Below are 24,840 nucleotides of genomic sequence, written 5' to 3' on the forward strand. Positions count from 1 at the left end.
GCCATTTGCCACAACTCTTTGAGTGCAACCATCCATAATCTAGCATGCAGGGTGCGTGCAGAACAGCATGACATGCAAGAGAATCTATGACATCTATTAGAAACCCTAAGTGTTTTTGAGATTCCACGATGTGGCACTACAGCTTTTCTTTGCACTCATGCTATAGAGACATCCGCCATGTGGTTTAGCCCACCAAGCTTCCTGATGCAGCACCTCTCTGAGGAAGGATGTAGTAAAATAGAATTAGGTTCCAACACTTAACTTGAAGATAGCCCACTGCATGTCCAGCCTTTAAAAATACCACAGGTACCGATATACTCTATCACCAGATACATGTACTTCGATGGAGGATAGCATCAGCTTCATTTCAGGAAGACACAGCACTAATGAGATGTTAGTTCAGGTTTTTATCTGATTTTAAGAAGCAGATGCTACAGAAAAGCAGAGCCCCTTTACCATTCTAAACAGTCTGTGTAGTTCCTTCACTGCTGTTGAAATAGATACCATTAAGATAAATACTGGGTTACCTGTATTGGTCCTGCCTGGTTTTGTGGATGTCGACGTCTAGTCTGTTTAATAAGCTGACAACAGATCTCATTTTGAAGTTCAGGATGTGTGAGGCAGATCTGCAAAGCACTTTGGGCCAAAGATACATGGTAATCAATGGCAGGAGAGTCAACTGCAGCATTTATAAACAACTGGCAGGTCTAGATATAAAATAATAAGCAAGTGAGTTTACATACAAAAAAGCTCCAACAGATCTTTCAGACATTCTATATAACAAAAGTGTGCTATAGTTGAAGTCACAATTAGTCAGTTTACCAGTAGACTAAGGAAACCCTGCTGGCCCTGCAAAAAGGGGTGAAAAGGGGCCAGAATGGCTGAAAAGCTATACAGAGAGACTTAAGATAAAAATACCTCTTAGAAAACATGCTTTTCACTCTATCTAATGGAGTGAGCTCTAGCAGGAGTTGCGAGAGTTGTGGTGGTAGGCAAGTTTAAGGACATGCTGAACATAGCTTCCCCCTCTACAGGACTTTAAAATGCAAAGTGTACAGCTCTCAATGGCAGCCAGTGTAAAATGCTTGTGCAAGTAGTGAGCACAACACGGCAGAATATACACAGATAAGAAAACCATAACTCAGAGCCATTTGTTTTACATCTTGGCTTTCACTGGTATTTTTACTGTGAGTAAGTATGAGCTCTCCTATCCCCAGTACTGTCTTAGGAAAGCCAGGTGTTAAGTATTTGTTGTGCTGTATTAGAAGAAAGCTTATGTACCACTCATTGCATTTACTCTTACTATGTAATAGCTGATGAATTTTCAAGGTATATAAGCAAAATACAAGAAACGGATGGAAGCCAAATCTAGTCTTTCTGAAGATATGTGGATGCACAGGACTAATTTTTATAAGCAATGGAATAACTGAAACATGACTTGATCTGTTGCTAAATCAATTCCCTGCCTGACCTTTAAACTCATTTATACAAAGTTTCAATAAAGGTCATACAAGTCATCTCTTATTTATTTATTTTAGGCAAGTGTCTGTGATTTGAATTAGGTCTAAAATATATTTCAGAAAGTGATTTTCAAATAGATATAAATTTATTTTTATCAGAGAAGTACATTCCCTTTTGATTTTTCATGCTGCGTGATTGCAAAAAATAAGATGGATGTACTTCTTTAAAGTGCTTCAAACATCTCAAAGAAACAAGCTGGAAAGTTTTCCTACAAGTGGCTGTGACTGAACATATGGTGCTTGACTTGAATTCCTTTCTAGATCCAAACCATTACATCAAAATTCTCCAGATAGTTGATGCTTCAGGGAATTTGGTCTTTAGACTTGTAAAAGTTCTGTGGAGAAAGTTCATTTATCCAAGCTCCATGCCTTCCAACTTGTAATTTATTTCACAATGTACTGAAAAAGGAACAGCAAGATTTTATTTTGTCTCTGAAATAAGAGTTTATAGCCTGGCTATCAGTTAACATTCAGGACTAGTTTTACCTGCATGAGGGCAGGAGAGAGGAGAAAGAAGGTAATGACACTACAGCATACCCCCTCTCATAGATATCAGCCACCTATTTGGTCTTTAACTGGGAAAGATATACTGGCATACAAAAATTCTCAAAAAACTAGCTGTGGCACAGCAGTTATGAACCATTATGTGTCTGTTAATTGTAAAGCCTTTTAACTACTACATATGAGAGAGATGCATCTGGGTATTTTTAAAGGTGTATCAAAATCTTTAAAAGTTAATTCAAAAAACTGTTGTGAAATACTTTCTAGAATTTTACTCTGTAATATTTTCTCTATTACTAGAATACCTAATCAGTCTTTTCAGAGTAGCTACTTCATATGAAGAAAAGATTTTTTAATTAAAAAGCAGTAGAATCTCTGCCTTCTATCTCAATTTGAAATAATCCATGACTTGCTTAAACTTACGTTTTTCTTCTGATTTTTAAAATGTGTTCTAGCTGATTTAAATATATCTACAGCAAAACTTTTGCCTACCATTAGTTCTTCTTGAAATCTAATTGAAAAAATAGTATTTCAGATACAGTTCTCTGAATACAGAGATCCATCCATGCTGTTAGGTTCTCTGGGGCTTATGAACTTCATGATAAAATTATTATCATCCATTACAGCTGTGGATTTTCCTACTAACTTGCACTTTATCAATAACCTCAGTAGAAAGGCCAAAAGTTGAAGCCTGAACAGCTCCTTCACAACTAAAGTTGATCTCTTTATTTTGGAAGTGATAGTCTTTGGTGAGATAATATGGGGACATTTTGCTATTGTCCACTAGTTACCTCCACTAAAGTAAGAGTAAACCTCTCTTTTTCTTTTTTTTTTATCTGTTGAACATCTCTAGTAAGCCAACCAATAGCCATTCTTTAGCTAAAATAGTAAGTCAGTTAATAAAAAAGGCATCTGCTATGGTTTTACCTTAAATAATTTAATTGCTTCAGTTTGCAAGGCTTCTGATGGCAATGTGGTAAGAGGGGAAGCAATTCCTTCTTTGCTGTGGCAAAGGGTAGGATGTCTCCAAATCTGAGAAGCTAAAAGGGTAAAATATATAGGTTTTCCAATTAATTCAGTTCATAAATACATTCAATAAATAAGTGTTAGAAGAGTAGTATGTTGAAACAAAACCAAACTTACTGGTATCGCCTTCCGTATTTAATAATTTGCAAATAAGTTGTTCAAACTCAGATCCAACATTTACACTGGTACTTCCAGCTGCAACTGTCAGATGATAAAGCCACGTGTCCTAAAGTAGAAAAACACAGCAGCTACTCATTCCATGTTGGAAGGAGATGATTCATCAGGATTTTGCTCTCAACTTGAAACACTACCATGCACTCCTGTTGAAGCCCAGTTTGCCTTTGTTTGAATACAGCTGCATTCATGTTATAAATATTAAGCAAGGAAGATTGGACAGGGCTCTCTTCAGAAGTCTTTTACCCTCAGAAATCATGGCTAACTATCAGGGCATTCTCCCCTTCCTCTTCAGAAAGCTAACATAAGTGCTTTTTTATAACTGCCAGATTCTGATAACCTGGGGATAAGGCCAGAAAGCAAAATGAGGTCTACAAGATAACTTGAGAACAACAAAGCAATAATAATAAAAATGGTTTTAACCATACCTCTCACTTCTCCTTCACTTCAGTAAGTCAGTCTTCCCTACTGTTAGTCTTATCAGTGAAAATTGGTAACAAGTATCCCAAAACCTCTCCAGAAGGTTTGCTACAGGTCTGTCTACAAGTTAGTGTAATGTAAGCAAAATTCTCCAATTACAGCATTTCATATTCTGCACCATCTCCTTATGTAGGCAAGCCTGCTTATTTTTGTTTATTTTAAAAAGAATTACCTACCTGTTCGCAGACAAACTCTGACTGATGTTAGTGAGGCAGGACCTTCTCCTTGCTTATTATATCGAACTACAAGCCAGATGACTTGTAGGTCATTGTCCTTCTCTTCTTTAAGAAATATTCACATCACAGCACCATATGCACAGACATGTTACTGTAACTCAATTAAAAAGTCCTTTTATTACCTTCTCGTGTTTGGATCCTATAAGAAGATAAGTGGGTCCTTGATCTTTGGGGTGGATTACAACAGTGTAATGTGTGGATAATAAACTGCGACCACTAGCCTCATAATCTTCATCAGAATCACATGATCTATCAACTTCTTCAACCTTCGCCTCAAAAAGCTTGATTTGACCAAGAGGAAACTAAAAGTAAATATCAGAAGTGGTGAGAGAGCAAATATTTGCTTCAGTGCACACTGATTTTATATTTCTTATTCTATAAATAGAAAGGAAAACATGAACCACCATCAATACCCATTTGTATTTATTCATTTTCAGTCCTGCCAAGGAATGTCAGATAAGCCAGCTGTTGCAGACAGCAGAAGGAGAATGATATGTGCCAAAGTCTGAAAGCAAGATTTAAAAAAATTCTTTTCCAGGTCTGCCTCTGTATCTAGTTAATGCAATAAATGTCTGTCAGGGTGAGAGAAGTAATTCTTCAGGGTTTCCAGACCTGGTTCCAAGCAAAAATTCCCTGGGTCAAGCCTATAACTTTAATTATAATCTTCTTATTTCAGAGGACAGCAGTGTATTGTTGATGTACCTATTTTGTTCATGCTATAAATTGAAAAGGTCAATTTTTTGTGTGGCAGACTTTCTCAGTGGGTTTCATTCTCCAGTCTGATAGATCACAGTACTTGAGTCTTAAGTTGTACATGTAGTTATGATCATTCATCAGGAAATATTTTATATGAAAAGCCATTCAAAAGGAAATTTACACAGAAGTAATTATTTCATAATTGTTATCAACAGGAAGCCACAATGAACACAAATACAGCATGCAATCTTCACAACTGGTGATAGGACTGACAGAGGATGACAGTCCTTGCTGGCTATTTTATGCAAAGCTACCTCTCTTCCCACAGCACCACTGCTCTTTCTCCAGTTGTTCAGACATAACGATGTACAAGAGTGTTGTTTAATGGTGCAGTGAAGAAGCCTTGGCTACTGTTTCTGTGTTGTTCGTGATGTCCAGCAATGCTTAGTGATTCAGCAGAAAGAGAGGGATGTTTGTTTCCCTTTGGTAAAAAGATAGTTGGGCACTACAGTAACTACAGTACAGTAATGTGCCACATTCAAGTGTAAGCCTGAAGTAAATTGTCTTGAAATATCAACACCAGTGAAAAGCAAATGAGGATTCTCAATAATACTGTTGTTAAAAATTGAAAATACCATACTGGAGAGTAGCTGGCAAGTTTGACTCAATCTAGAGTGGGCTTCTTGAATAGTGATTTGATAAAGTGAGCTGTTAATAATCATTTTGAAGAAAACATCACATAGTGGTGGCTCTTTATTGCAGTGCTCTCACTAGTAAGGATTAAAGACACATGTGGCGATTTGCATTTTCTGTGGTGCTTCCGAAGCATTCAACTTTTTGAACAAGATAAGATTTTGAGAATCAAGAGGTGCCATTTCACATACAAACAGTCAAGACGGATTTATTCACCAAGTTTAACTAAAACACAGTTGGCTGACTTTTTAATTTGAATTCCATTTTGAAAGAAGGCCACTTAAATGGACTCCATTACTGTATTAACCACTGCAGATTGTGTAATTTGTTTCCGCACAGACACCGTCAGCTACAGCAAACATGTTTTTAATTAGCAAATTGTTGAACGTTAGAAATGAACTAGCTTTGGGAAACCTTTCATACATATTCCGCTTACAAAAGCTAATTTCTTATTCCATTACAAGCTAGCAAATTAGTTTCAATTTTGCTTTAAAAGGGCAGCAAAACTTGTTCCAAATGGGAGGGAAATATTCACAAGAATACAGCAAAATTCTTAGATGCTTCTAAAGGGCATGCTAAGACCCCAAAATCTTCAATGGTAAAAATGTGTAAATTCAGAAACTTTAAACACAGATTTCCTCATAGGAGAAAATGGAAGTTAACTTTAATGTCTCTGTAAGATGAGCTAGACATTAATACGCTAGTCATTTGACCACCTAGCTCTGTATTACACTTTTTTAAAGAGTAATTAAAATAGAATATTTTGATGGATGGTCACTGCTATCTTATTCATACAGTTCTAGAAGTAAGGTTTAGTTGAATGTTTAAAAATGGCTAAAAAGGAAAAGATAACAAAGGGAATAACTAGCCTTATACAAAGACTATGAATTACTGGATCCAGTGTGATTATCTGGTTAGATTAGGTAACAAATGAGATTTTCTATATTTTTTTGAACTGTTTGTTATAATGGCTCAGTGGACTGTTACCATTTTGCCAAGCATCAGCAGTCTTTTTGGTAGAGCTAGGTAATAAGGATATGAATCAAAATATTCATAACCTCAGCGGTATTGACAAGAATTCTCATAGAAGTTTCCAAAATCTCATTCCTGACCCACCTCCATTAAAAAGATGTTTCTTGATGACAACATGCAATGCCTTGGGAGCAAAAGGACAGGTGAAAAGTATGACTAGGAAGTGTCCTTTGTCCTGTCTTTGCAGGTACATATGACTGGAAATAGGACCAACAATATTCAGAAGTGTGGGTAGAGAACTAAAGATCAGGCCCAATGTGGAAGAGCCATGTCTTGCTCTTTCTTAGCTTCTTGTGTCTTACAGGACATGGGATGTTGGGAAGTTAACTTAAAGCTGATTGGATCCCTTTTCTTCCTTAAACAGTATTTTCCCTAGGTTTTAGAAATAATTTTCTCATCCCTTTTTTTTGCCATCCTCCATCTCTGCTTCTGTCCACCTCATCAGTTGTAGACAGTGAGCTCCTTTTCCATAATCTTGATGGGGAATGGGAAAAGATCCCCTCCACAGATACACATCTGCAAAGCAGAAAACTCAGCATTCTTCTAGGCTTTTTTTTTTTTTTCTCCTTTCTTGCAGCACCATGGAGGTACAGTGACATACCAAAGAACAGGATTTGTAAGTCAGTTGAGGGATAAAAACAACATTTAATTTCTTGAAACTTGCAGTCACTGCCCACTGCAAACATACATTAGAAAGGGTCAGCTTCCAGAATTAAATGACAGGTCCCTTTGTCTAGGGATAAGAAGATGCAGAATATATATCATGTCCCGTAGGAGAAGGAGACCAATAGGCATGTCCTGGATTACTGTCTATTAGATAGGAACCTTCCAAGTTGACATGAAGTCTAAATGTTTGGTAATCAAGATAAATGGGGCATATCGTACCTTAATAAATCTGTAACTTACTGTTTAAATTCTACTGCAATACGTTATCTTCCATTCACTGAGGAAAAAAGCAAGGGACCTACCTTGTCTTCTTGATTACGGAAATAATACAGAATTTTTCCAACTAGGGTACACCAAACTCTTTTGGAATATCCATGTTTCACCTGAAATTAAAGAACATTAGGAACAAGCACAAGCCAGAGAAATACAGACTACATTTCACCATCTCTGAACTTGGTGATGTTGGGAATAAACGTTTTGGTTGAAATTCCTTTCCACATTACTAGACAAATAATTAAAATTGCATAACTCTATTAAGGGCATATGAACTAAAGCATTAGGTGCTTGTCTAAAGCCTAGTAAGGCCAATGTGAGTTTTTCATTTAGCTTTGGAATGGAAGAATTAAAAGAGAAAAATTCCTTTTATACGGTATTATTATTATCTTGAAATGATCTGTCCCAGTGAGTAATACAGAAAAAGAGAGCACTCCACTGAAATAAGGTATGTCAATTAGCTACTGAAACATATGCTGCATTAGGATATCACTGAAGTGCAAATGAAGAACTCAACACAGGAACTAATGAATTAAAAAGGCAAAAAGAAAAGCCAAATCAAATCAAGCAGCCAGAAGAAAAATATTGCCCAAAGTGGGTGAGTTGGTAGTCCTTCTGGATTGTTCACATTGTAAAGTACTGCAAAAGCAAATATATGTCTGTTTTGCTTGTATTTATTTTATTGTAGGGCCATTTTCACCTAGATATTATTCTTAAGAAATATGGAATAAAGCAGATTGGGGGAAGAAAAGTGTTCCTACCTTTGTAAGTAATCCTTTCACGGTTGGCTTGATTTCAGACTGTATGAAAAGAGGGCTGGCAGCCTGTATTTTAAGAACATTCTGTAGTACTTTGATCCATTCTTCTAAGATGTTGGGAGAATCTGCGGTCAGGTAGTATGTTCGTTTTTCTGTGGTCAGCTATGTAGTAACAGAAGAGTCTTGAGCTTTAAGAACGTTATACATTCGACCCCACAGTGTGGGGGTTGTAACACATACTACCCAATGTAGTTTCACAACTTTGGGGGTTTATTTACCCCAAAGTACTTTCAATTAACGAAACATTCAGTGACCAGGCAGAGCAGACTTTCTAAGGCTTCATCTGAAAAGTTCCAGGACAGCAGAGCTGAGAAAACTCAATTTATCTCCTTTCAGACAAACAACTTCTCTCAATCCTAATGGCTGGCCCCAAGACTACTCTCTTTTTTATATCTCATACGTGATGATCTGACCTTTGTAGCAATACAAACAAGACTACATATAGGCCTTTTTATAGTTTCTGTAACTGAAATGATTCTTTGGTTCCAATCAAAGGGCACTGATTAATTCTAACTCCACACTTGGACTTCCAGTGCAACAGGGACTGGAACAAGTGGTCGGTTTTGGGGATGGAGGGAATAAATACCCGCTGAAACACAGATGAGAAAAGCAGGCACCTGAATTGTTTGTTTTCCATCACCCCTTTCAATGTGGCTAGATGCATTTAGCTCAATTTGACCTTGAGGTTTTCGAATTACATCACTCTGTATGGAAAGAATGGAAAAGGAACATTTTAAATCTACCAACAAATAATTACAGAACTCATTTAAACATTAATCTTGAGAAATACTTCCTAGTTAGACATTGAGTACCTTGTACACCTGTTGCGGAACTGAGTCCTGAATCAATCCCTAACAGCTCAGACACCAGGAATGCATTTATTTCCTTCTAGCAGCTCTAGATTCTCAGCAAAAACAATCTAATATTAAATAGCAGATACGTTACATGTACTTACTGGAGATTTGTAGTATAGTAATTCACCTCCTTTAAGCACAAACCACCGTCGTTTCCAGGTCTTTACTTTACCACCCATTTTTAACAGATATCCAGATTTTTCCAAAGGTTCCTGATTATTTAGAAGTTAGATAAACAGTAGTTAGGTACACATATATACTTATACCCATCAGAGATATGTATAAATACACACACACAAAGATATTTTAATGACTTACAAGCATGCTAAATAATAATTACAGAACTTGAGACTTTTAGTCCAACGACAAAGTTTTTACAAGCATCAAGACAAATGCCATGCACATGGGATAACTAATTAATATCCCTACTTACAGTTATAGTACATGAAGGAGAGTAAGTGATTTGCCCAGAACTATACAAAAGAATGAAGAATGGGATGATTCCTGAGTTTACTTTCTAATTATTTGTATTATACAAGGAACAAAATTAATACAATGTAAATATATATTTTCTTCCCAATTTCAGGGCCTAACCTACAGACCAGACATAGAGGACTGTAATTCAGAGTTCAGCACAGACATACTTTCAGTGTGTACGCCTGTGGAACAGAGTTCACAGTTTTGCTCTGTGAAGAAAGCTTAAATTGTCTTCACCACCAGGCTGTCAATCCACTTGTATGTTAAGACACTAACTACTAACACAGGCCATTAAAAAACTTCTGGAGACAGAAGACCAGTACCACATAATGGTTTGGTTTCTTTGACCTGTCCTCACATACTGCTCTACTTACGATTTCCCTGATCCATAGCTTTCCCTGTATGAGAAAACTATAGAAATGTATTACTGTACATAGCTCTCTACTGATGCCTCCAACTCCTTCAGTGGAATGACCTTCTATTTGCCTGAATATTCAAATAATAATTTAAAGCTGATTTTAGTATTTCATATGCAATCTGATACCAGGACAGGTTCCAAGAAAGGAAAATCTTAAGTGCTTTGAATTATCTTCTGGAGTTGTCTACCCATTTCCATTCATTATATAGAAAGCCCAAAATTATCCTCCACTTCCCTTCAATCATTATAGCCTTATATGGCTCATTTATTGTTGGTATATTTTGCTATTTGTACTCATAAGGCAGTCTGTGAGTCACCAGGACTGAATATAGAGATTTGGTAGCAGCTTTGAACATAAATACACACAGAGCACCACAGGTACACTTCTTCACAGAACTTCAGTACTCACATTTTTTCCATTATCACTTGATGAGGAAGAAGTCTTAGGAAGTTTCTGCTCCGGCTCTGAATAGTCTGTATCTACTGAATATGCATCTGGAGGAATAGCATAGTCACTCTCTGAAGTCACAGAAGACAGAGACACACCTGTGTTAAAAGAATAAAGATGTTTCTTTATATTTTATTACATTAGAAACAAATGAGATCAGAATATCCATGCAGAAAGAATATCTGAGTAGAATCTGCAGGCAAACACAAGTATCAGCATAAATCCATCAAGAATTAAGCATTTTTTAAAATATCAGCATATTGAACTATTAGCATAGTGCTAATACCTGAATCTCATTTTCTTCATTAAACAGAGTTTAAGTCACTTGTGAATGAAACAACAGATGTCTTCTATATATTATCACCTTCTGTTATATTAGTACAGCTTTTTTAAGGAGGGAGTGCCATGCATCATACTCATTCGCTAGGAAACAACTACAGGATCTTTAATTAAACTAACCAACTTTCCCCTTCCCCTTTCTATCATTTGCTCTAGTATCTGGATTTGTCATGCAACTGCTTGTGTACTAAGAAGCTATGCTCAAGATCTGCTATATGTTGAAGCTGTAGGTGACTGACTGTATTTTGCAGTTAGGATGAATTTTTATGCTGAGGTTTTCTAAAAATCCGAATTCCAGATTTCTGGAATATTTTTAGAGTTTATTAGCTTTAATGCTGAAAAAAAATGCACCCTGTTTTCGATTCTAGGGAATCAGCAATAAAAATTCCAACTCCTCCCTTATTCAACATAGAAATAATTATTTTCAAACATGTGAACATGTCCTTTTGTAATGACTAGTGTTCTACTCCAAAAGGTTACTCTCCAAGATTGAAAAGAAGATGCCTTGTTTCCTTTGTTTCATTAATTTCCAAACTCATTTGCCAATTCTATTTTTTAAAAAAAAGCTTTTCTCACTGATTGCTTTGGTAAGCCACCTGGGCTTTCAGAGTGGGTTCTTCTCTTCTCATGTAGGATCTTTAATAACAAATACGCAGCCAGCTAATTATGTGCCTTGTGAAATTTATGACTGCCTAGATTTTTAAGCAATGTGATCAACAAAGATATGTACATATGTGTTTTGTGGTTAAGAAAGGTTTTCATGCATGAAACAATACAAGGACTATTTTCCGAGAAGAAAGCACAAACAAAAGGAATGATTCCACTTTACAGACACAGATATAAATTGTAGGTGAAACCAGCTATTAAATTAGCTAATGTACCTTTCCTGTTGCGTAAGCATGTAACATGAGATGCATCTGCAGCTGTGGCACTGATTCTCGGTCAGCAAGATGGAGCCGCTGGGAAGCACAAACTATGGGGTCCTTTTCACATTAATGTAGCAAAACTGTAACTACATCGCTAGAAACAGGACTCGATGTCATGTGTGGCTGGCACTGGAAAACTAGTGGACCAGTGGCTCTATCTACTTGCTCAAGTGTGACTGAGTGGAGCTCCTGCTAACTGTGATTTTAACATGTATAACAGAGACAATTGAATGATGTTATTTTGCATTTCTAAAGCAATGTATAATGAAGGATCTTAACACCTGGGCTCACTGGGATCTTAGACTTTAGTCTCCCTTGGTTTACCCAGTGAAGAAATACTTGCAGGGATATAACACCCATACTGTCACCCCATAAGGAAGTGTTGTATCTTTCAATGTTATGAAGCATATTATTTTAATTCTGCAGATGAAAGACACACAGTTACCTAGAGCTGTGAGATTTGTCTTTCACGAAAGACAGAACATTACTGGATTCAAGCGTTTTAACTAAATCTTTGCACAGGACCTTGAGACAATCACTGTAAAAATGAAAGGAGTCCTTTATTGCATGAGATGACAGAAACAAATACTCTGTTGAGGGAACTTTTCCACCTGCTTTCTGATCACATGAAACTGTTACTTTGTTTTATAAACTTGAATATATCTGGGTTTTTTTCTGATGGCAATTACTTTCTCTATGTCCTTTTTACCTACCTACAATTAAGGTCACAGGAAGTCCTTGGCATGATGGACTATAGATAGAATAGAGCTTCTTGCTTCAAATGTACAAGTCACCCTCAAGACAACAGCCAGCTACTAGATTAATGCCTTAAAAAGACATCTCTAGTAACAGCAATAAAAAGAAAGCCATGCGTAACATGCTTGAATAGTAGACCTAGGCTTTGACAGCTGAGATAAAAGTGTAGATTTAAGATGTCCATGCTGTTTAAGGAAGAAATCAATTTCTAAGAAGATCATATAAACTGCCTAGTTACTTGTTCTTACAGTTTTTGCTCACCTCGTTTCATAGCCCGAGGACTACCTGGACCACTTCTGCTTCGAGAATCAGACTCAGAAGTTCTTGAGCTGGACCGAGAGCTGTCTTCTTCCTCAGATCCTGATGACTCATCTATAAATGGGCTGTTGCTTATTTGAGTTGCTTTCTGCAGAAATTAACACAAACATTCTTTGATACCTTGCATAAAGGGTATCAGTCATTTCCTTCATACTGTGGCTGAGCTCTGCTGGCTTCATAACATTCAAAGCTGTTCTTACTTGGGTTGTGAGTTTTGGCACACAGATATTAACATAAAACTGAATTCCCTCTCCCCTCTGTATACTCAACCACCCCCACACTTTAGAACAGAAACCTGAGGTAGCTCAAGGCATGGGTCTTTCCAAATCACAAAAGGCTGCCAGAAAACAAACAATGCTGTGACTAGCTACTGCTGGCTATCTGACTATAAACAACTTTGGCACCGACACAAAGACATTTCTACATATACACACACTTTTAATTATGGCACTGAATACCATGTGGCTCTGTTTAATAATTAACAAGCCTTTGGAAAAAATCAGCAAGAAACCTAACAACTGACTCGGGCTAGTAACGTTTTATAAGCAGCAGTATTTTTTTTTCCAGCTATTTGACATTTCCATTACTTCTGGGGTTCTGTGATCTCTAAACATCATCTTATGACATATTTGGCATGGTAGAATCAAATGCGAAATAGCAGGTTCCTGGATGTGAAGCCTAATGATATTTTAAAATTTCCTTTGAACAGTAATAGTTACCCCTTTCAAAGTGGTGTAGACAGGAGTGGTCATGTTCTTATATATCAGAGATGTATATAATCCAGATATGGAGTATGAAGTTAGTGAAACAGCACCTAAAAAAGCAACATATATTATAAATGACCTTCCTCATTTACCCCTCAATTAACCAAATTCAAATGTAATTTTTTGCATTGTATAACTGCTATAAAAAGCAAACTACCTCCTGAACTGTTCTGGAATTGAGATTTATAGCTTTTTGAAATTTACAGTGGTCTTAAGGAGTATAAATAAATTGTAGTCATGACCACTAACCCTTTTTAAATTGGAAGTATAATCTCTTACCTTGGTACCTGGTATAGAATCTTCAAAATGAATTGCAATGAAAACTGGGGTGAACAAAGTACAAATTCAGCACAAAGGCAAGAGGCAAGGTAGTAGAAGACAATGGGAAGATAACCAATGATCTTCTAGGTTTCCAACAGCAGATAACTGAATCTTCATAAAAATATCTTAGAGGAACATGATACATTTGGTCCTTGCTTACAAATCACCGTAAGAAGAGCATTTTTGTTGATGAGACAATGAACAGCTAAACCACTTACTTTTGTTAAGAGTTTCCATGGTGAAAGCTTCAGACATCCTTAAACCAGATTTGGCTACAGCATAAATTCTGCTTTCCTATACAAGCAGAATGGATTTGATGGTAGATAATTAAAACACAACAATTACTTTTCTTCCGTTTAGCCTCCCCACAGCCTCCTAGTCTTTGAGTCAGTGCAACAATGTGATAAAAAGGTTGATAAAATGGGATCATCAGTAGCAGCTGAAAAATGCATTCTTGTTTTATATTCATATCCACAGTCTGTTTCAACCTTTTTTCACACAATGCTTGCCCTGTAGTTAACTTATTTTTAAAAATACTATTATCAGGGGCCAAAAAACCTATAGTGAGAATATGTTTTGATGGAAGATTGTATGTTAAGAACAGAGAAATGCCATTAGGAGGCAACTTTTCAACTGTTTTGTGTTAAAAGGCCACAATAAGAAAATCTATAATGAAAAAATATGCACTAAAATATATACATAGAGAAGCTATTACATTAATGCATTATTGATCTCTGAATCATTCATAATCTCTGTGGAACTACAGAATCAGTGAGTCTTGACACAGTTAATTTTGGATTTTGTGTAAGACATTAATATGTATTTTAAATCTCTGACTGATGGCTTTAAAATTTTACTTGGAAATGTGAGCAATAACTTCTTCAGTCTGTAGTTGTCTTCTGTCGACTTAATTGTCTAGATTGTGAGTGGTACAATGGTTAGAGCAAAGGCACTGACACCAGCACTCTTAGGCTCTGTTGGTGTTAAGATAAATAAATGCCGTCACAAGCATTACCTCCTTTGATACACTCAAAAGGACATATGTAACTTAGCTGTGACATGAAAAAAATTGGACTTATCAACAAAAATATTGACTATGTTTTTCAACAGCAGAAATACTGTGCCTCAAATCAAACTTGCTCCTGATTTTGTCATCTTAGTTCCAATTAAGGCAACACCCTATCTCGTCACCAGAGAGTAAGAAAGGTAGAGGCAACAAAAATCATAACAGATGCATGAAAATGATTTAGTTTCACCAATAGGAAAAATATCTGTAATTTGACTTACCCAGGAAGGAAATCGATGTAATGGAGGGGTTGGAGGTTTGTTGCTAGCACCCTTTTTTGTTGTATCACAAGATTCCTGGGCTTCATCATTTTGTGCTTCAGTGCAGTCATAGGTAAACACTCCTTCATGACGGCCAATCTCCATTTTCTCTAAAATATCAGTATCTTCTCCATCCACCAGATCAATGTCTGTCTCCTGAGGTCTCCACGGACGTATCATGCTTATGGCATTTCTATTTCTACCAAACATTCTATCAGAACTCAGCTGGGGCTGGCTTAGGTGTTTCTTTGCTAATGCTGAATTTATACTAAACACATTAGGTGTCCGTAACTTTGGAGGTGGCAAATTTGAGGAAGAATCTGATGGTGTTGTGCACTGAGAACCTGAAGAAGTTGCTAGAATTGGGTGTTTGGGTGTCAAAGCAGGGGTTAAGATTGGACTTGGGGTATTTGCCTCACTGGATGAGGATGAATAATCTAGTCTCTGAGACTGAAATTTCTTACTCAGTTCATCTGAAGAACTATCTTGGTCTTTCTTTTTACTTGTGAAGTCAGAGTTGCACTTTCCACCTGGATTGTTCTGGCATTTTCTTTGTGACCCTTGCTGCCAGGAGTGTAACTTCTTGTGCTGAGTCCTCTGAACACCAAAACTCTCTTCTTCAAATAAAGAGCTACTGTCATCAGATGCTGTCAAATACATTTCACTTCCCACTCTACTGTACCTTGCATTCTCTTCAGACGTGTGGCTTGAAAGAGTTGATGCACACCTGGATTTCAGTCCTTTATTGTCTCCTCCATCCTCGTCTGAGCTCCAGTCACTCCCAGTAGTACAGGAGTTCTTTGACATGTCACTGTCTATATCTTTGGATGAACAGCTTGTTCTCACATTTTTGTTCTGCTCTGATCCAGAGGAACTTTGTGGCAATGTCTTCTGACCTTTATTGGTCTCATGTGCAGGACCAGCAAAGGTAGTTTCCAGGATATCCTTCTCTAGAGGAGAAATATAATGGACATGAGAAACTTACTTTAGTAAGCCTGACTGCTAAACAATTTTGTCATCATGTCTGCAAATAGTAAGTAGGTATATGCGTAAGCATATTTAAGTTTTTTAATATTGCAAATAATAAACCCTAAGAAAAATTTTATAAATTCTTGAGTGCAACTGAAGTTGCAATGATGTTTGACAAAAAACTGTAACAGACATTACTCAAAGTTCTAGCCAAACGAAAAATGGCAATAAATGTAAAGATAATCAGAGGAGCCATACTTTAATGTAAACCACATATGTATGAAAACAAACAAACAAAACCCCCAAAACCCCAGAGACTTAAGAGGGCCTATAAATTTAGCTGCTTTATGAAGTCTAAGGAAAATTAAAGTTTTATAAAAGCTTGTCAGAAAAAATTTACATTAACAAATCAAGTATTCTGAACATTTCTACAGTGTTTATACACAGAAATTTCTTCTGCAAGCTATTACTTCATTCTCAGTGGTGAGTGCTGAAGAACACAGGACAGGCTCATGAAAAATGCTTAGGGAAAGACGCTGTATTAAAAATAGCTTTGCTTCTGCTGTTCTCTTTTACCTGGCTTCGCAAGAGAGAGCTATAGCTTGCAGCATTTCAGTGAGGCCTATGTGCAAGAAGTAGGGCTTTTCTGCACAGACACTTGGGAAAGTTAAATAGCTGTATGAAGTTAAAGTGGGGTAGATACGCCAAGGATTTTACTTAGTCTCCATTAAAGTAAAGAAGTCACAAAAGTTGGTTTGTTTCCATCTAGGCAAGCCTAAGGTTCTATTTCTTATCCTTTCTCTTGAAAAAAAAATCTTGCTTCAATTCTCTCATCTATAAAAACGGAAATAATAATACATATCCACCTTTATAATTAATTTGGTGTAATATAAATATACAAAATATTAATAGGATCCATTTCAGTTTCTGATTTTCTACAGACCTCAACTTGCAATTTTGGGTACCATGATTAACGGTGGAGAAAATGCTGAGGTCATAAATAGCACCGTGGGACTCAAATTAAGGACCAGAGAAACAGGCTCCTTCCTGAGCTTTTCAATGCCTAAAGGAAGTACCAAACTGCAATGGACTTGCTTGTGCTTATAATAGCATAAGAGCATACCAGTTTGCTGGCATTACCAGACTTCAGGGCTTGTCGGGGAAATTTGAATGAACTGCTCAGGGAGCCTTCTACTTCTTTGGATAGGAAACAACGGTGTGAAAAGATGCCTGAGACTCTTCTGGTTTTTCTGACCTTGATCATACTAATGAAAGATTACTGAGTTGATCTCGTTGAGTTGGGGCATAAAACTAACACTGGGACACCAGTGATAGCACAGAAGAAATACCCAGAAACTGGACTTGGGTGAGACTCTACACAGGCATAAAAACATAACAGTCCTCGCTGGGGGACTAGCAGCCTTAAACCAGGGCCACAAAATATTCTTTCCTTTGCCGCCGAAGCACCAAACAATGTATCAGTGGTATTATAGAGACTCTAGTGCTCAACAGGATTTCTTCCTAGTAAAAGAGACTAGCATTAAAGATGGAGAGAGTACTGCTATGTACTTGAAAAACAGCTGATTTGGATACACTGACAGAGTTTTCCACCTGTGTCAGAATAAAACGGCAGTATTGGTGACTAAGTACCTAGCATGTTTTTGCCTTCAGTGTAGTCTGACTCTTTAGATGAAGACTTGCTTATTTCTTCAAACTTAGGAGATGGTTGAGGACTTCTTGCTCTATTTGAAAAGCATCCAAAAGTCAAACTGCTTAGTCGCTGACACTCTCCAGGTTTTTGTGTTGAAGTAAGAGATTTCTTGCCCGTAGCTTCTGAAGAACAGTAATTCAGAAATCTTGTGTTAATGAGATCAGCAAGCTATGCTACTGGTCTCTTTACTTCCAGTGTAAAGTTAGGGGGTTTTAAGAGAATTAAAATTTAGCAAAAAGATAATAAAGACTTTATTATAGGAATAAAAATCTACCTGATATCTCCCCATATCAAAAGAAACCCAGAGCTACATTTTTAGTTCTTAAAGATCGATTTTTTAGTATAGAAAGAAAAAAAAAGTCTCTTTTAACAATTTCACAGCTATAAGATATAAAACATGCACTTAATACAGAATGAAAACCTAGTGGAAATACCTGATTTTATTCTGCTGACTGAAATTAAACTTATGGATTGGTTTAGGACATACAGTATGGGAAAGACTGTAGAGCAATAGTATTAAAATATGTGGTGGACTTCCCTTCAGATAAAAATATTAAGAGAAGCTGTAATAGGTGCTATATGGAGGACTTCAAGACAAGGTAAAAGCATAAAATGAATAACTGCCTGAGAATATAAAATCTGTCCTTAGGGACAGTTTTTTGCCAGAAACTGATAGGAAACAATGCTGTCCATCCCTGTTTATAAAAAAGTTCTGTGGCAGATCCAGGAACAAAAGGCCTTTATCCATATCTGTAAACTGTTTAAAACAGTACCACATGATCATAATTTATAGCCTGTTACAAGCAGGCACACGGCAAATGCTAATAAATTTCTTAGTATTTTTGAGCATATCAGTAAATGTGTGTTGAAAACCAGTTGACAAATTCTTAGTGTCTCAAAAAGCCTTTCCATAGATCTTTCAGAAGAGGATGACTAAAGCTTTTAGGTGCTGAAGTATACAGAATTGCTACTGATCAAAAAAGAGCAAAAACCAAAACAATCCAGCTTCCTCATTAACAGAGAAGTGTATCTTACTTTAAAAGCTTCATATTGTGTATTTTGTAAATATTTATATTTTCAGATATTATGCATATTACGTGTGTAGACACACATATACACATTTCTAAATATCTGTGTATGTACATATATACATGAGATACATTATCAAGAAATGAGGGCTAGGTAGCAAAGTAAGATTTTCAGATGATAGTAAGTTGTCAGGTCAATCAAGTATGGAGAGGACTGTGGGAACCTTCAGAGAGACTTAAGAAAGTTAGTGAACAGGCAACACGGTGGCAAATAAAATTCAACTCTGACTGATGCAAAATAATGTTCTTTGGAGGGAACATTTCTCTTTCCCATATTTACATTTTATAGTTTTTAAATTAACTATATCTACTTGGAGAGGAACCTGGTGATACTGTGGCTGTTAAGGTTTTGGATCACTGTAGTGAAATGTAGTAATTAAAAAAATTTGATCAGAATTTTGATTCCCAGCTGAGCATTTGCTAGAAAAAGCAGATGCAGACTAACATTAATCTATTCCTTAACAGTGCTAGGACCACCTATGCCATAAAGAAGAAAAAGCAAAGGTCTGACATAAATCCAGTCAAATCTTACTAATTGCAGAGCCTCTTGAATAACAGAGATACCCATTCACCCAACAAAAACCAGGTGTGGTTTGTCTGCGTGTTATTAAATTAAATTCTTGCTTGCCTAACTGTGGGGATTCGGAAGGAGTCCCTGCGAGAAAACGGACGCGTGAGCAATCCTGCATATGAGCAAGACTGGCAAAGCCTCAGCTTCGGCGAGGATGTGACGAGGAGATGACCCTGGAAGAATGAGGAAGAACCCAGGAAGTTAAACAACTTCAGGGTGTTGGTCTGAGCAGAGAAGTTTGTACAATGTCGATGTGGCAGTTCTCATCCAATCAGAAGAGAGCTTAAGGAGCATGTGCAAAGCTAACTGTCCAATCAGAAAGAATTGTACCATGTGATTGTATCTTGTGATTTTCACCTGCATTATAAAAGGCTTGTCCACCATATTAAAGTAGGCATTGCTTAATCACTGTGTGATCATCCGCATGTCTGTGTTTCCCGCACCTAACACCTTCATGTACAGTCACTCTGATGTCAATTCATACTAAGTGAAATCTTTGTGATTTCACAGAATATTTCAATTATGTGGGTGCACAAATTAATAGGGAATAGAAAGAAGTATGCCATATATAAAGAGTTTTAAAAAGATTTGTACATTTACCTTGCAGTTTAGATTGTACTGTTTTCATCTCTTTGGTTTGCTTTTGGTTGATCAAGCGAAGGTTCTGATTTTCCACCTCTAACTAAAAGCATAAAAATGTAATCTCATCCATTGGTGGAACAATTTTTACAGTCATTATGTCATTTAGATTTCCTCTGAATTTCTGTTTATCTAAGGATAAAGCTAGTTCAAATGCTAAGCTCCTCTCTGCTATTTCTCCTAATGCCAGTCTAGGCATTTGTTTATTCTGAACACTGAAATTCCCTGCAATGATTATTTGCTCAACTTCTGTTAAAATCACTCCCCCAACCAAGCAAACCCAAGACTGCTTTAAAAAGCCTTAATAACTGAGAAAAAAGAAATCTACATTGTCATTTTTAATAAAAGCAGAGGGCTAGAATTACAAACTTTTGTGCCACTTGGCAAACCCAAAAGCAAGCAGAGGAATTAGAGGGAATGATGGTGCTAATGCCTCTGCCATCCCACAGCAGAGACTGAAAAAATAGGTACTGAAAAACTTTACACAGACCAGACCCTCTACAGGAAGAAAAGTCCCAGCAACCCACTACTGTAGCCCACTACCAGGAGTTAAAAGATGTTGCTTCAAACTCCTGCTCCAAATTAGGCAAAGAGAAGATCTGAATCTGAGTATCTGATATCACAAAGAGGGGAGCCAGCAATCCCACTTCCCATTGGGTGACACCTAGCTACCTCTGTGAAACTAGCTTGAGATTCTCCATGTTTCAAACTAAGTAAATAGTTTGAGTCATATTTGATTTTGTCCAAACTTTTTCAAGATAATTTTAGCTAAACTTAACTGCATTTTTATTAAATTATTTTGAAAACTCCCCTCGCAGACTAATAGTAAATGTTACTTCTAGAATCCTACTTTAATAATAATAATTTAATTGTTTTTCAACTGGAGTGAGTATAATTTCCAGTTATTCACAACAGAGTAGGGTTTTAGCTTTTACAGGCAATTTTAATTCAATACACATAATGAGGAGAAAGCACAGCTGCACACCAAAACTGGCAGCCTTAGGCAAGGCAAGACATGGTTATCTCACCACAGCAGAGAAATAAGGGAAACAACTGGTCTCTTTAGAGAGTAGAGCCTGTGGCCCTGAAACTATTCATGACTAAGAGTACTGCGGGCATTGGAAAATAAAAAATGATCAAGTCCTTTTTTCTGCCAGGCCTCAACAGACTTGGTCGGCTTTCTGGGGATTATTCACACTTTAGGCATCTGCTTGAGCAAGCTCAGTTTGCCAGCTAATCTCTCTCAATTAGTGGAGATAAGTAGACCTTCCAGAGACTAGTTCTGGGCCCTCTCTCCATAAAGACAAATTAGACATCAGAATTTCAGTGACATGGATACCCTGCCTTCTGTGCTGTTGTTTTTGCTTTTCCTCTTTCAAGCAAATAACTATATAGATCAATGAAACTAGGAAGCATTTTTTTTACTATGGCACAATGCCATTTAACAGTCAAAAAGCCTAAGGGATATCCAGTCACACCATTATATTTTCTGTATAAGTATTGTAGCAAGAGTTATACCTCATGGAGCTTGACTGTCACCCACTCTTTTATTTTAGCTGCTTTTTCTTCTATGATTTTTGCTTCTTGCAGTCTTATTTGCTTCTGGAAAAAAATTGACATAAGCGTATTTTTCACTGAGTATTATAGTCTGCCTGAGTATTATCTTCAGACACAAATCCCAAGATTGCTTGAAGTAATTCAGTCTCTTGGGCAATACATGGTGATTTTTAAAAAAATTGTGAATAGGCCCTTCACAGAGGCTGCTGTTCCTCTTTCCTCTAGGAAAAATGAAAGCTCAGCAGAGGAGACAGTAAAGAGGAAGAACATCTTTACCCTCTTAAAAGTCAGATGTTCTTTCAAAGGAAGCCAGAGCATAATTTGCAAGTGAATAAACCTTATTCAAATTATGTACTTCTAATGGGAACCTCTTTAATCAAACAACAGAAATAATGCTAAACTTTTCTGTCCTCAGTCTTAATTTTTCTTTTCCTTTTGCATAATTAAGAATGGAATTGATGCTCATCTTTTGTAACACCATTAATTCTAACCTGTTCCTCAAGTTGTTGCTCCAATTTTTGTATTATGTCATTTTTATCTTGTATCAGGATCTCCAGATCTTGACATCTCTTATACAGCCTGGTTTCTGATTCGCTCGTTTGAACATTAGCTGCTTTTAATTTTTCTTCCATGACCTGCACCTATTTGGAAGGTCAAACATAAGACTTTAAGAAACATAATACTCCAAGTTAAAGGTAGCAATTTAATCACAAAATGAACTGTTAAAATTGCCCCCACACTTAAGATTCAAGATAACCCTGCAAAGTTCTGAAGCCTACTTGAGAAGAAATTCCACAGTTCGTTATGTCTCTGTATGCATCTAATACCAACAGGATTGGCAAAACACTGATAGACCAGATTTTGTTAGTATCCGTGAGAGGCCTTTAGGTTTGTAACACACAAGCTGTTAGAAATGCCAGTATGGAAAGAATGCAATTTATGTATAGGGATCTGTTGTTAAGCTTAATAAACAGCGTTTTAATAAATAAACAATTGCACAATATAAAAAACCCCAGCAAATTATCAAAAGCATTCTAAAAAATGGCTAAAAAGTACTTGGCTTGTAGTCAGGAACGTTTTCTAACTCCAAATTTGTATATGAACATTTTTATTCTTACAATTTTCTGTTTCTATTTGTCTCACGATAAGATATGAAGGACTTTTAGGGAATACCAGAGATACATTCATAAAATGTCTGCAGTAGCTATATCTGCCATTTGGAATCAAAAGGCAATTTGGGCTAAATATTTAGCCATGATGTCCTTCTTTAGATGACGTAACTTCTACATGAAGAACAAACAATGTAGAATAATCCTATTAAGATACTATATTGGATAGCCTCGTTTAATTTTCTTACAGATTTTCTGAAAGAGGTCACTGTTTCCTCCCCCTTTTGTTTCCATGTGCATCATATATCAAAAACTCATCATCCATCAATGAGGAAGCTTATTACATGTATCTATTTTTGATTTGTGTTGTTAGCTTTGACTTTATTGAACTGAACTGGATAGCAAGCAGAGAAAGGTCTTAGAACATCTCTGGTAAGACAAATCAATAGATGTAAAAAGAAACCATCTTTTCCCTTTTGAGCAATACTTAGAACAGCAATTTTCTGAATTTCCCTTCATTACAGTAATAGCTAGTGGAGATATTTTTCAATTGATATATATACCTGCTGAAAAGCTCTCTCTGCTTGACGATCAGCATCTATAACTTGTTTCTCAAGCTGCTGCATCTGTAGAGATATAAAAAAATACAGTAAAATGGCCATTCCTTCTACCTTTCACCAGAAATACCACAGTGAAACATATTTTCATGGTCTGGAGAAGAGGTTGTGGGCAGGAGCATAAAAAAACGACAAACCATGTGTCAGGCTGGGAAGCTAATTCATCATTATGATTGTATTAAAACATTGTTAAGATTCTTCTACAGGAAAAAAAAAAAAGACACCTTTTCTTCACAGCATAATTTTGTGTCTGATATATGATATACTGCTTTTTTTCCTGCTACCAAGAGTAGAAATTCCTTTGACAATAGTCCTGAAACTTTCCTCATGCAGGCTTATAATCTTAGAAAGTGCTAAGCTTCTTCATGTCCTTCCAAAACTGGCAAGAGTAAAGTGTACTTGGCACATTATGCAATTTGGCTGCTAATCCTTCTGAAGTTGACAAATTTAGGTTTAGGGAGAAATTGTGCTACGAGGCCTGTCCCAGACTCATCCACTCTGCATGAAAGGAGGTATGTGGCAGAAGAGACACGGTAGACTCAGGTGCTCCATGGAAAAAAAATGTGAAAATCCACAGTAGAAATGGATGAAGACAGAGACCAGCACAACATGGAGCACTGCACGTCACTTATGAGTGGTGAGAGACCCTGATCCATTACTTTATAATGATGCCTAATAAATCATAGGCTCAACCTTTGCCCAGGGCCTCAGAAAACTCCTTCATTTTACATGATTTATTTTGAAGGCTTTTCCAACACTATGGAACAGAAGAGGTCAGAGAGAAATATTTTGTTTAAATTTTGTTCCATTTTGTTAAGAGCTCTCTAGTCTGATTTTGGTGAACAACACAATTACGATTTCTTTAAAAAGTAAACTGTGGTTTGAAATAACACTAGAAAGTACACAAGGTATTCCATGATTTAAGGACTTACTGGCTCTCATGAAATAACTAGCTAAGACCTCAGTTCATTGAAGAGGATGAAACATCAAATAATTAACACTGGGATACTCAGTATTCAGCTTCAAAATTGTTCATAGAAAAATGTATGATATAAATAATGCAAATGAAAACCATTTATTCCTTCTCCAGCTTACTGCTTGGTTTTAAAATGATCAGTTTCATTCTGTCCTGTTTGTACTCTCTTTATGACATCTTTCAGTTTCTTTTTCACTCTCCATCTGGTTTTTTCTCTTCCCAATTATGTTGTCAATCACACAAAACAGTTTTATGTACTTTCAGCACCTCATCCAGACAAGGACACAGCGTCATCAATTTCTATCAATCAAAAACTGAAAATGGAGAAAATGAGTTTTCACTAACATAAAAAAGCTGTGACTGACCTTCCAGTACTTTCTCATACAATATGAAACCCTGAAGTCACAGAATCACAGAATCATCTAGGTTGGAAAAATCTTGAAGATCATCTAGACCAACCCTTAACCTAACATTGACCGTTCCCAACTACACCATATCCCTCAGCGCTATGTCAACCTGACTCTTAAACACCTCCAGGGAT

General features: G+C 36.7%; 1 protein-coding gene across 2 annotated transcripts in view; it reads right to left on the bottom strand.

Moving 5' to 3' along the window:
- Positions 1 to 24,840, bottom strand: part of PLEKHH2 (pleckstrin homology, MyTH4 and FERM domain containing H2) — a 60,702-nt gene that overhangs the window by 17,127 nt on the left and 18,735 nt on the right. For both annotated transcript variants that reach the window (XM_074863582.1, XM_074863581.1), the window contains exons 3-20: positions 23,270 to 23,332; positions 22,089 to 22,238; positions 21,559 to 21,642; positions 20,002 to 20,083; positions 17,682 to 17,864; positions 15,024 to 16,012; positions 13,955 to 14,030; positions 13,371 to 13,465; positions 12,595 to 12,739; positions 10,274 to 10,410; positions 9,071 to 9,181; positions 8,733 to 8,819; positions 8,059 to 8,217; positions 7,327 to 7,407; positions 4,060 to 4,239; positions 3,165 to 3,273; positions 2,949 to 3,061; positions 528 to 707 (exon numbers count right to left, since the gene is read on the bottom strand). In XM_074863582.1, the coding sequence (XP_074719683.1) occupies positions 528 to 707; positions 2,949 to 3,061; positions 3,165 to 3,273; positions 4,060 to 4,239; positions 7,327 to 7,407; positions 8,059 to 8,217; positions 8,733 to 8,819; positions 9,071 to 9,181; positions 10,274 to 10,410; positions 12,595 to 12,739; positions 13,371 to 13,465; positions 13,955 to 14,030; positions 15,024 to 16,012; positions 17,682 to 17,864; positions 20,002 to 20,083; positions 21,559 to 21,642; positions 22,089 to 22,238; positions 23,270 to 23,332 (3,024 nt within the window). The remainder of the gene's footprint in view (positions 1 to 527; positions 708 to 2,948; positions 3,062 to 3,164; positions 3,274 to 4,059; positions 4,240 to 7,326; positions 7,408 to 8,058; positions 8,218 to 8,732; positions 8,820 to 9,070; positions 9,182 to 10,273; positions 10,411 to 12,594; positions 12,740 to 13,370; positions 13,466 to 13,954; positions 14,031 to 15,023; positions 16,013 to 17,681; positions 17,865 to 20,001; positions 20,084 to 21,558; positions 21,643 to 22,088; positions 22,239 to 23,269; positions 23,333 to 24,840) is intronic.

This window comes from Strix uralensis, chromosome 3 (genome assembly GCF_047716275.1).
Source record: "Strix uralensis isolate ZFMK-TIS-50842 chromosome 3, bStrUra1, whole genome shotgun sequence".
Lineage (NCBI taxonomy): Eukaryota > Metazoa > Chordata > Aves > Strigiformes > Strigidae > Strix > Strix uralensis.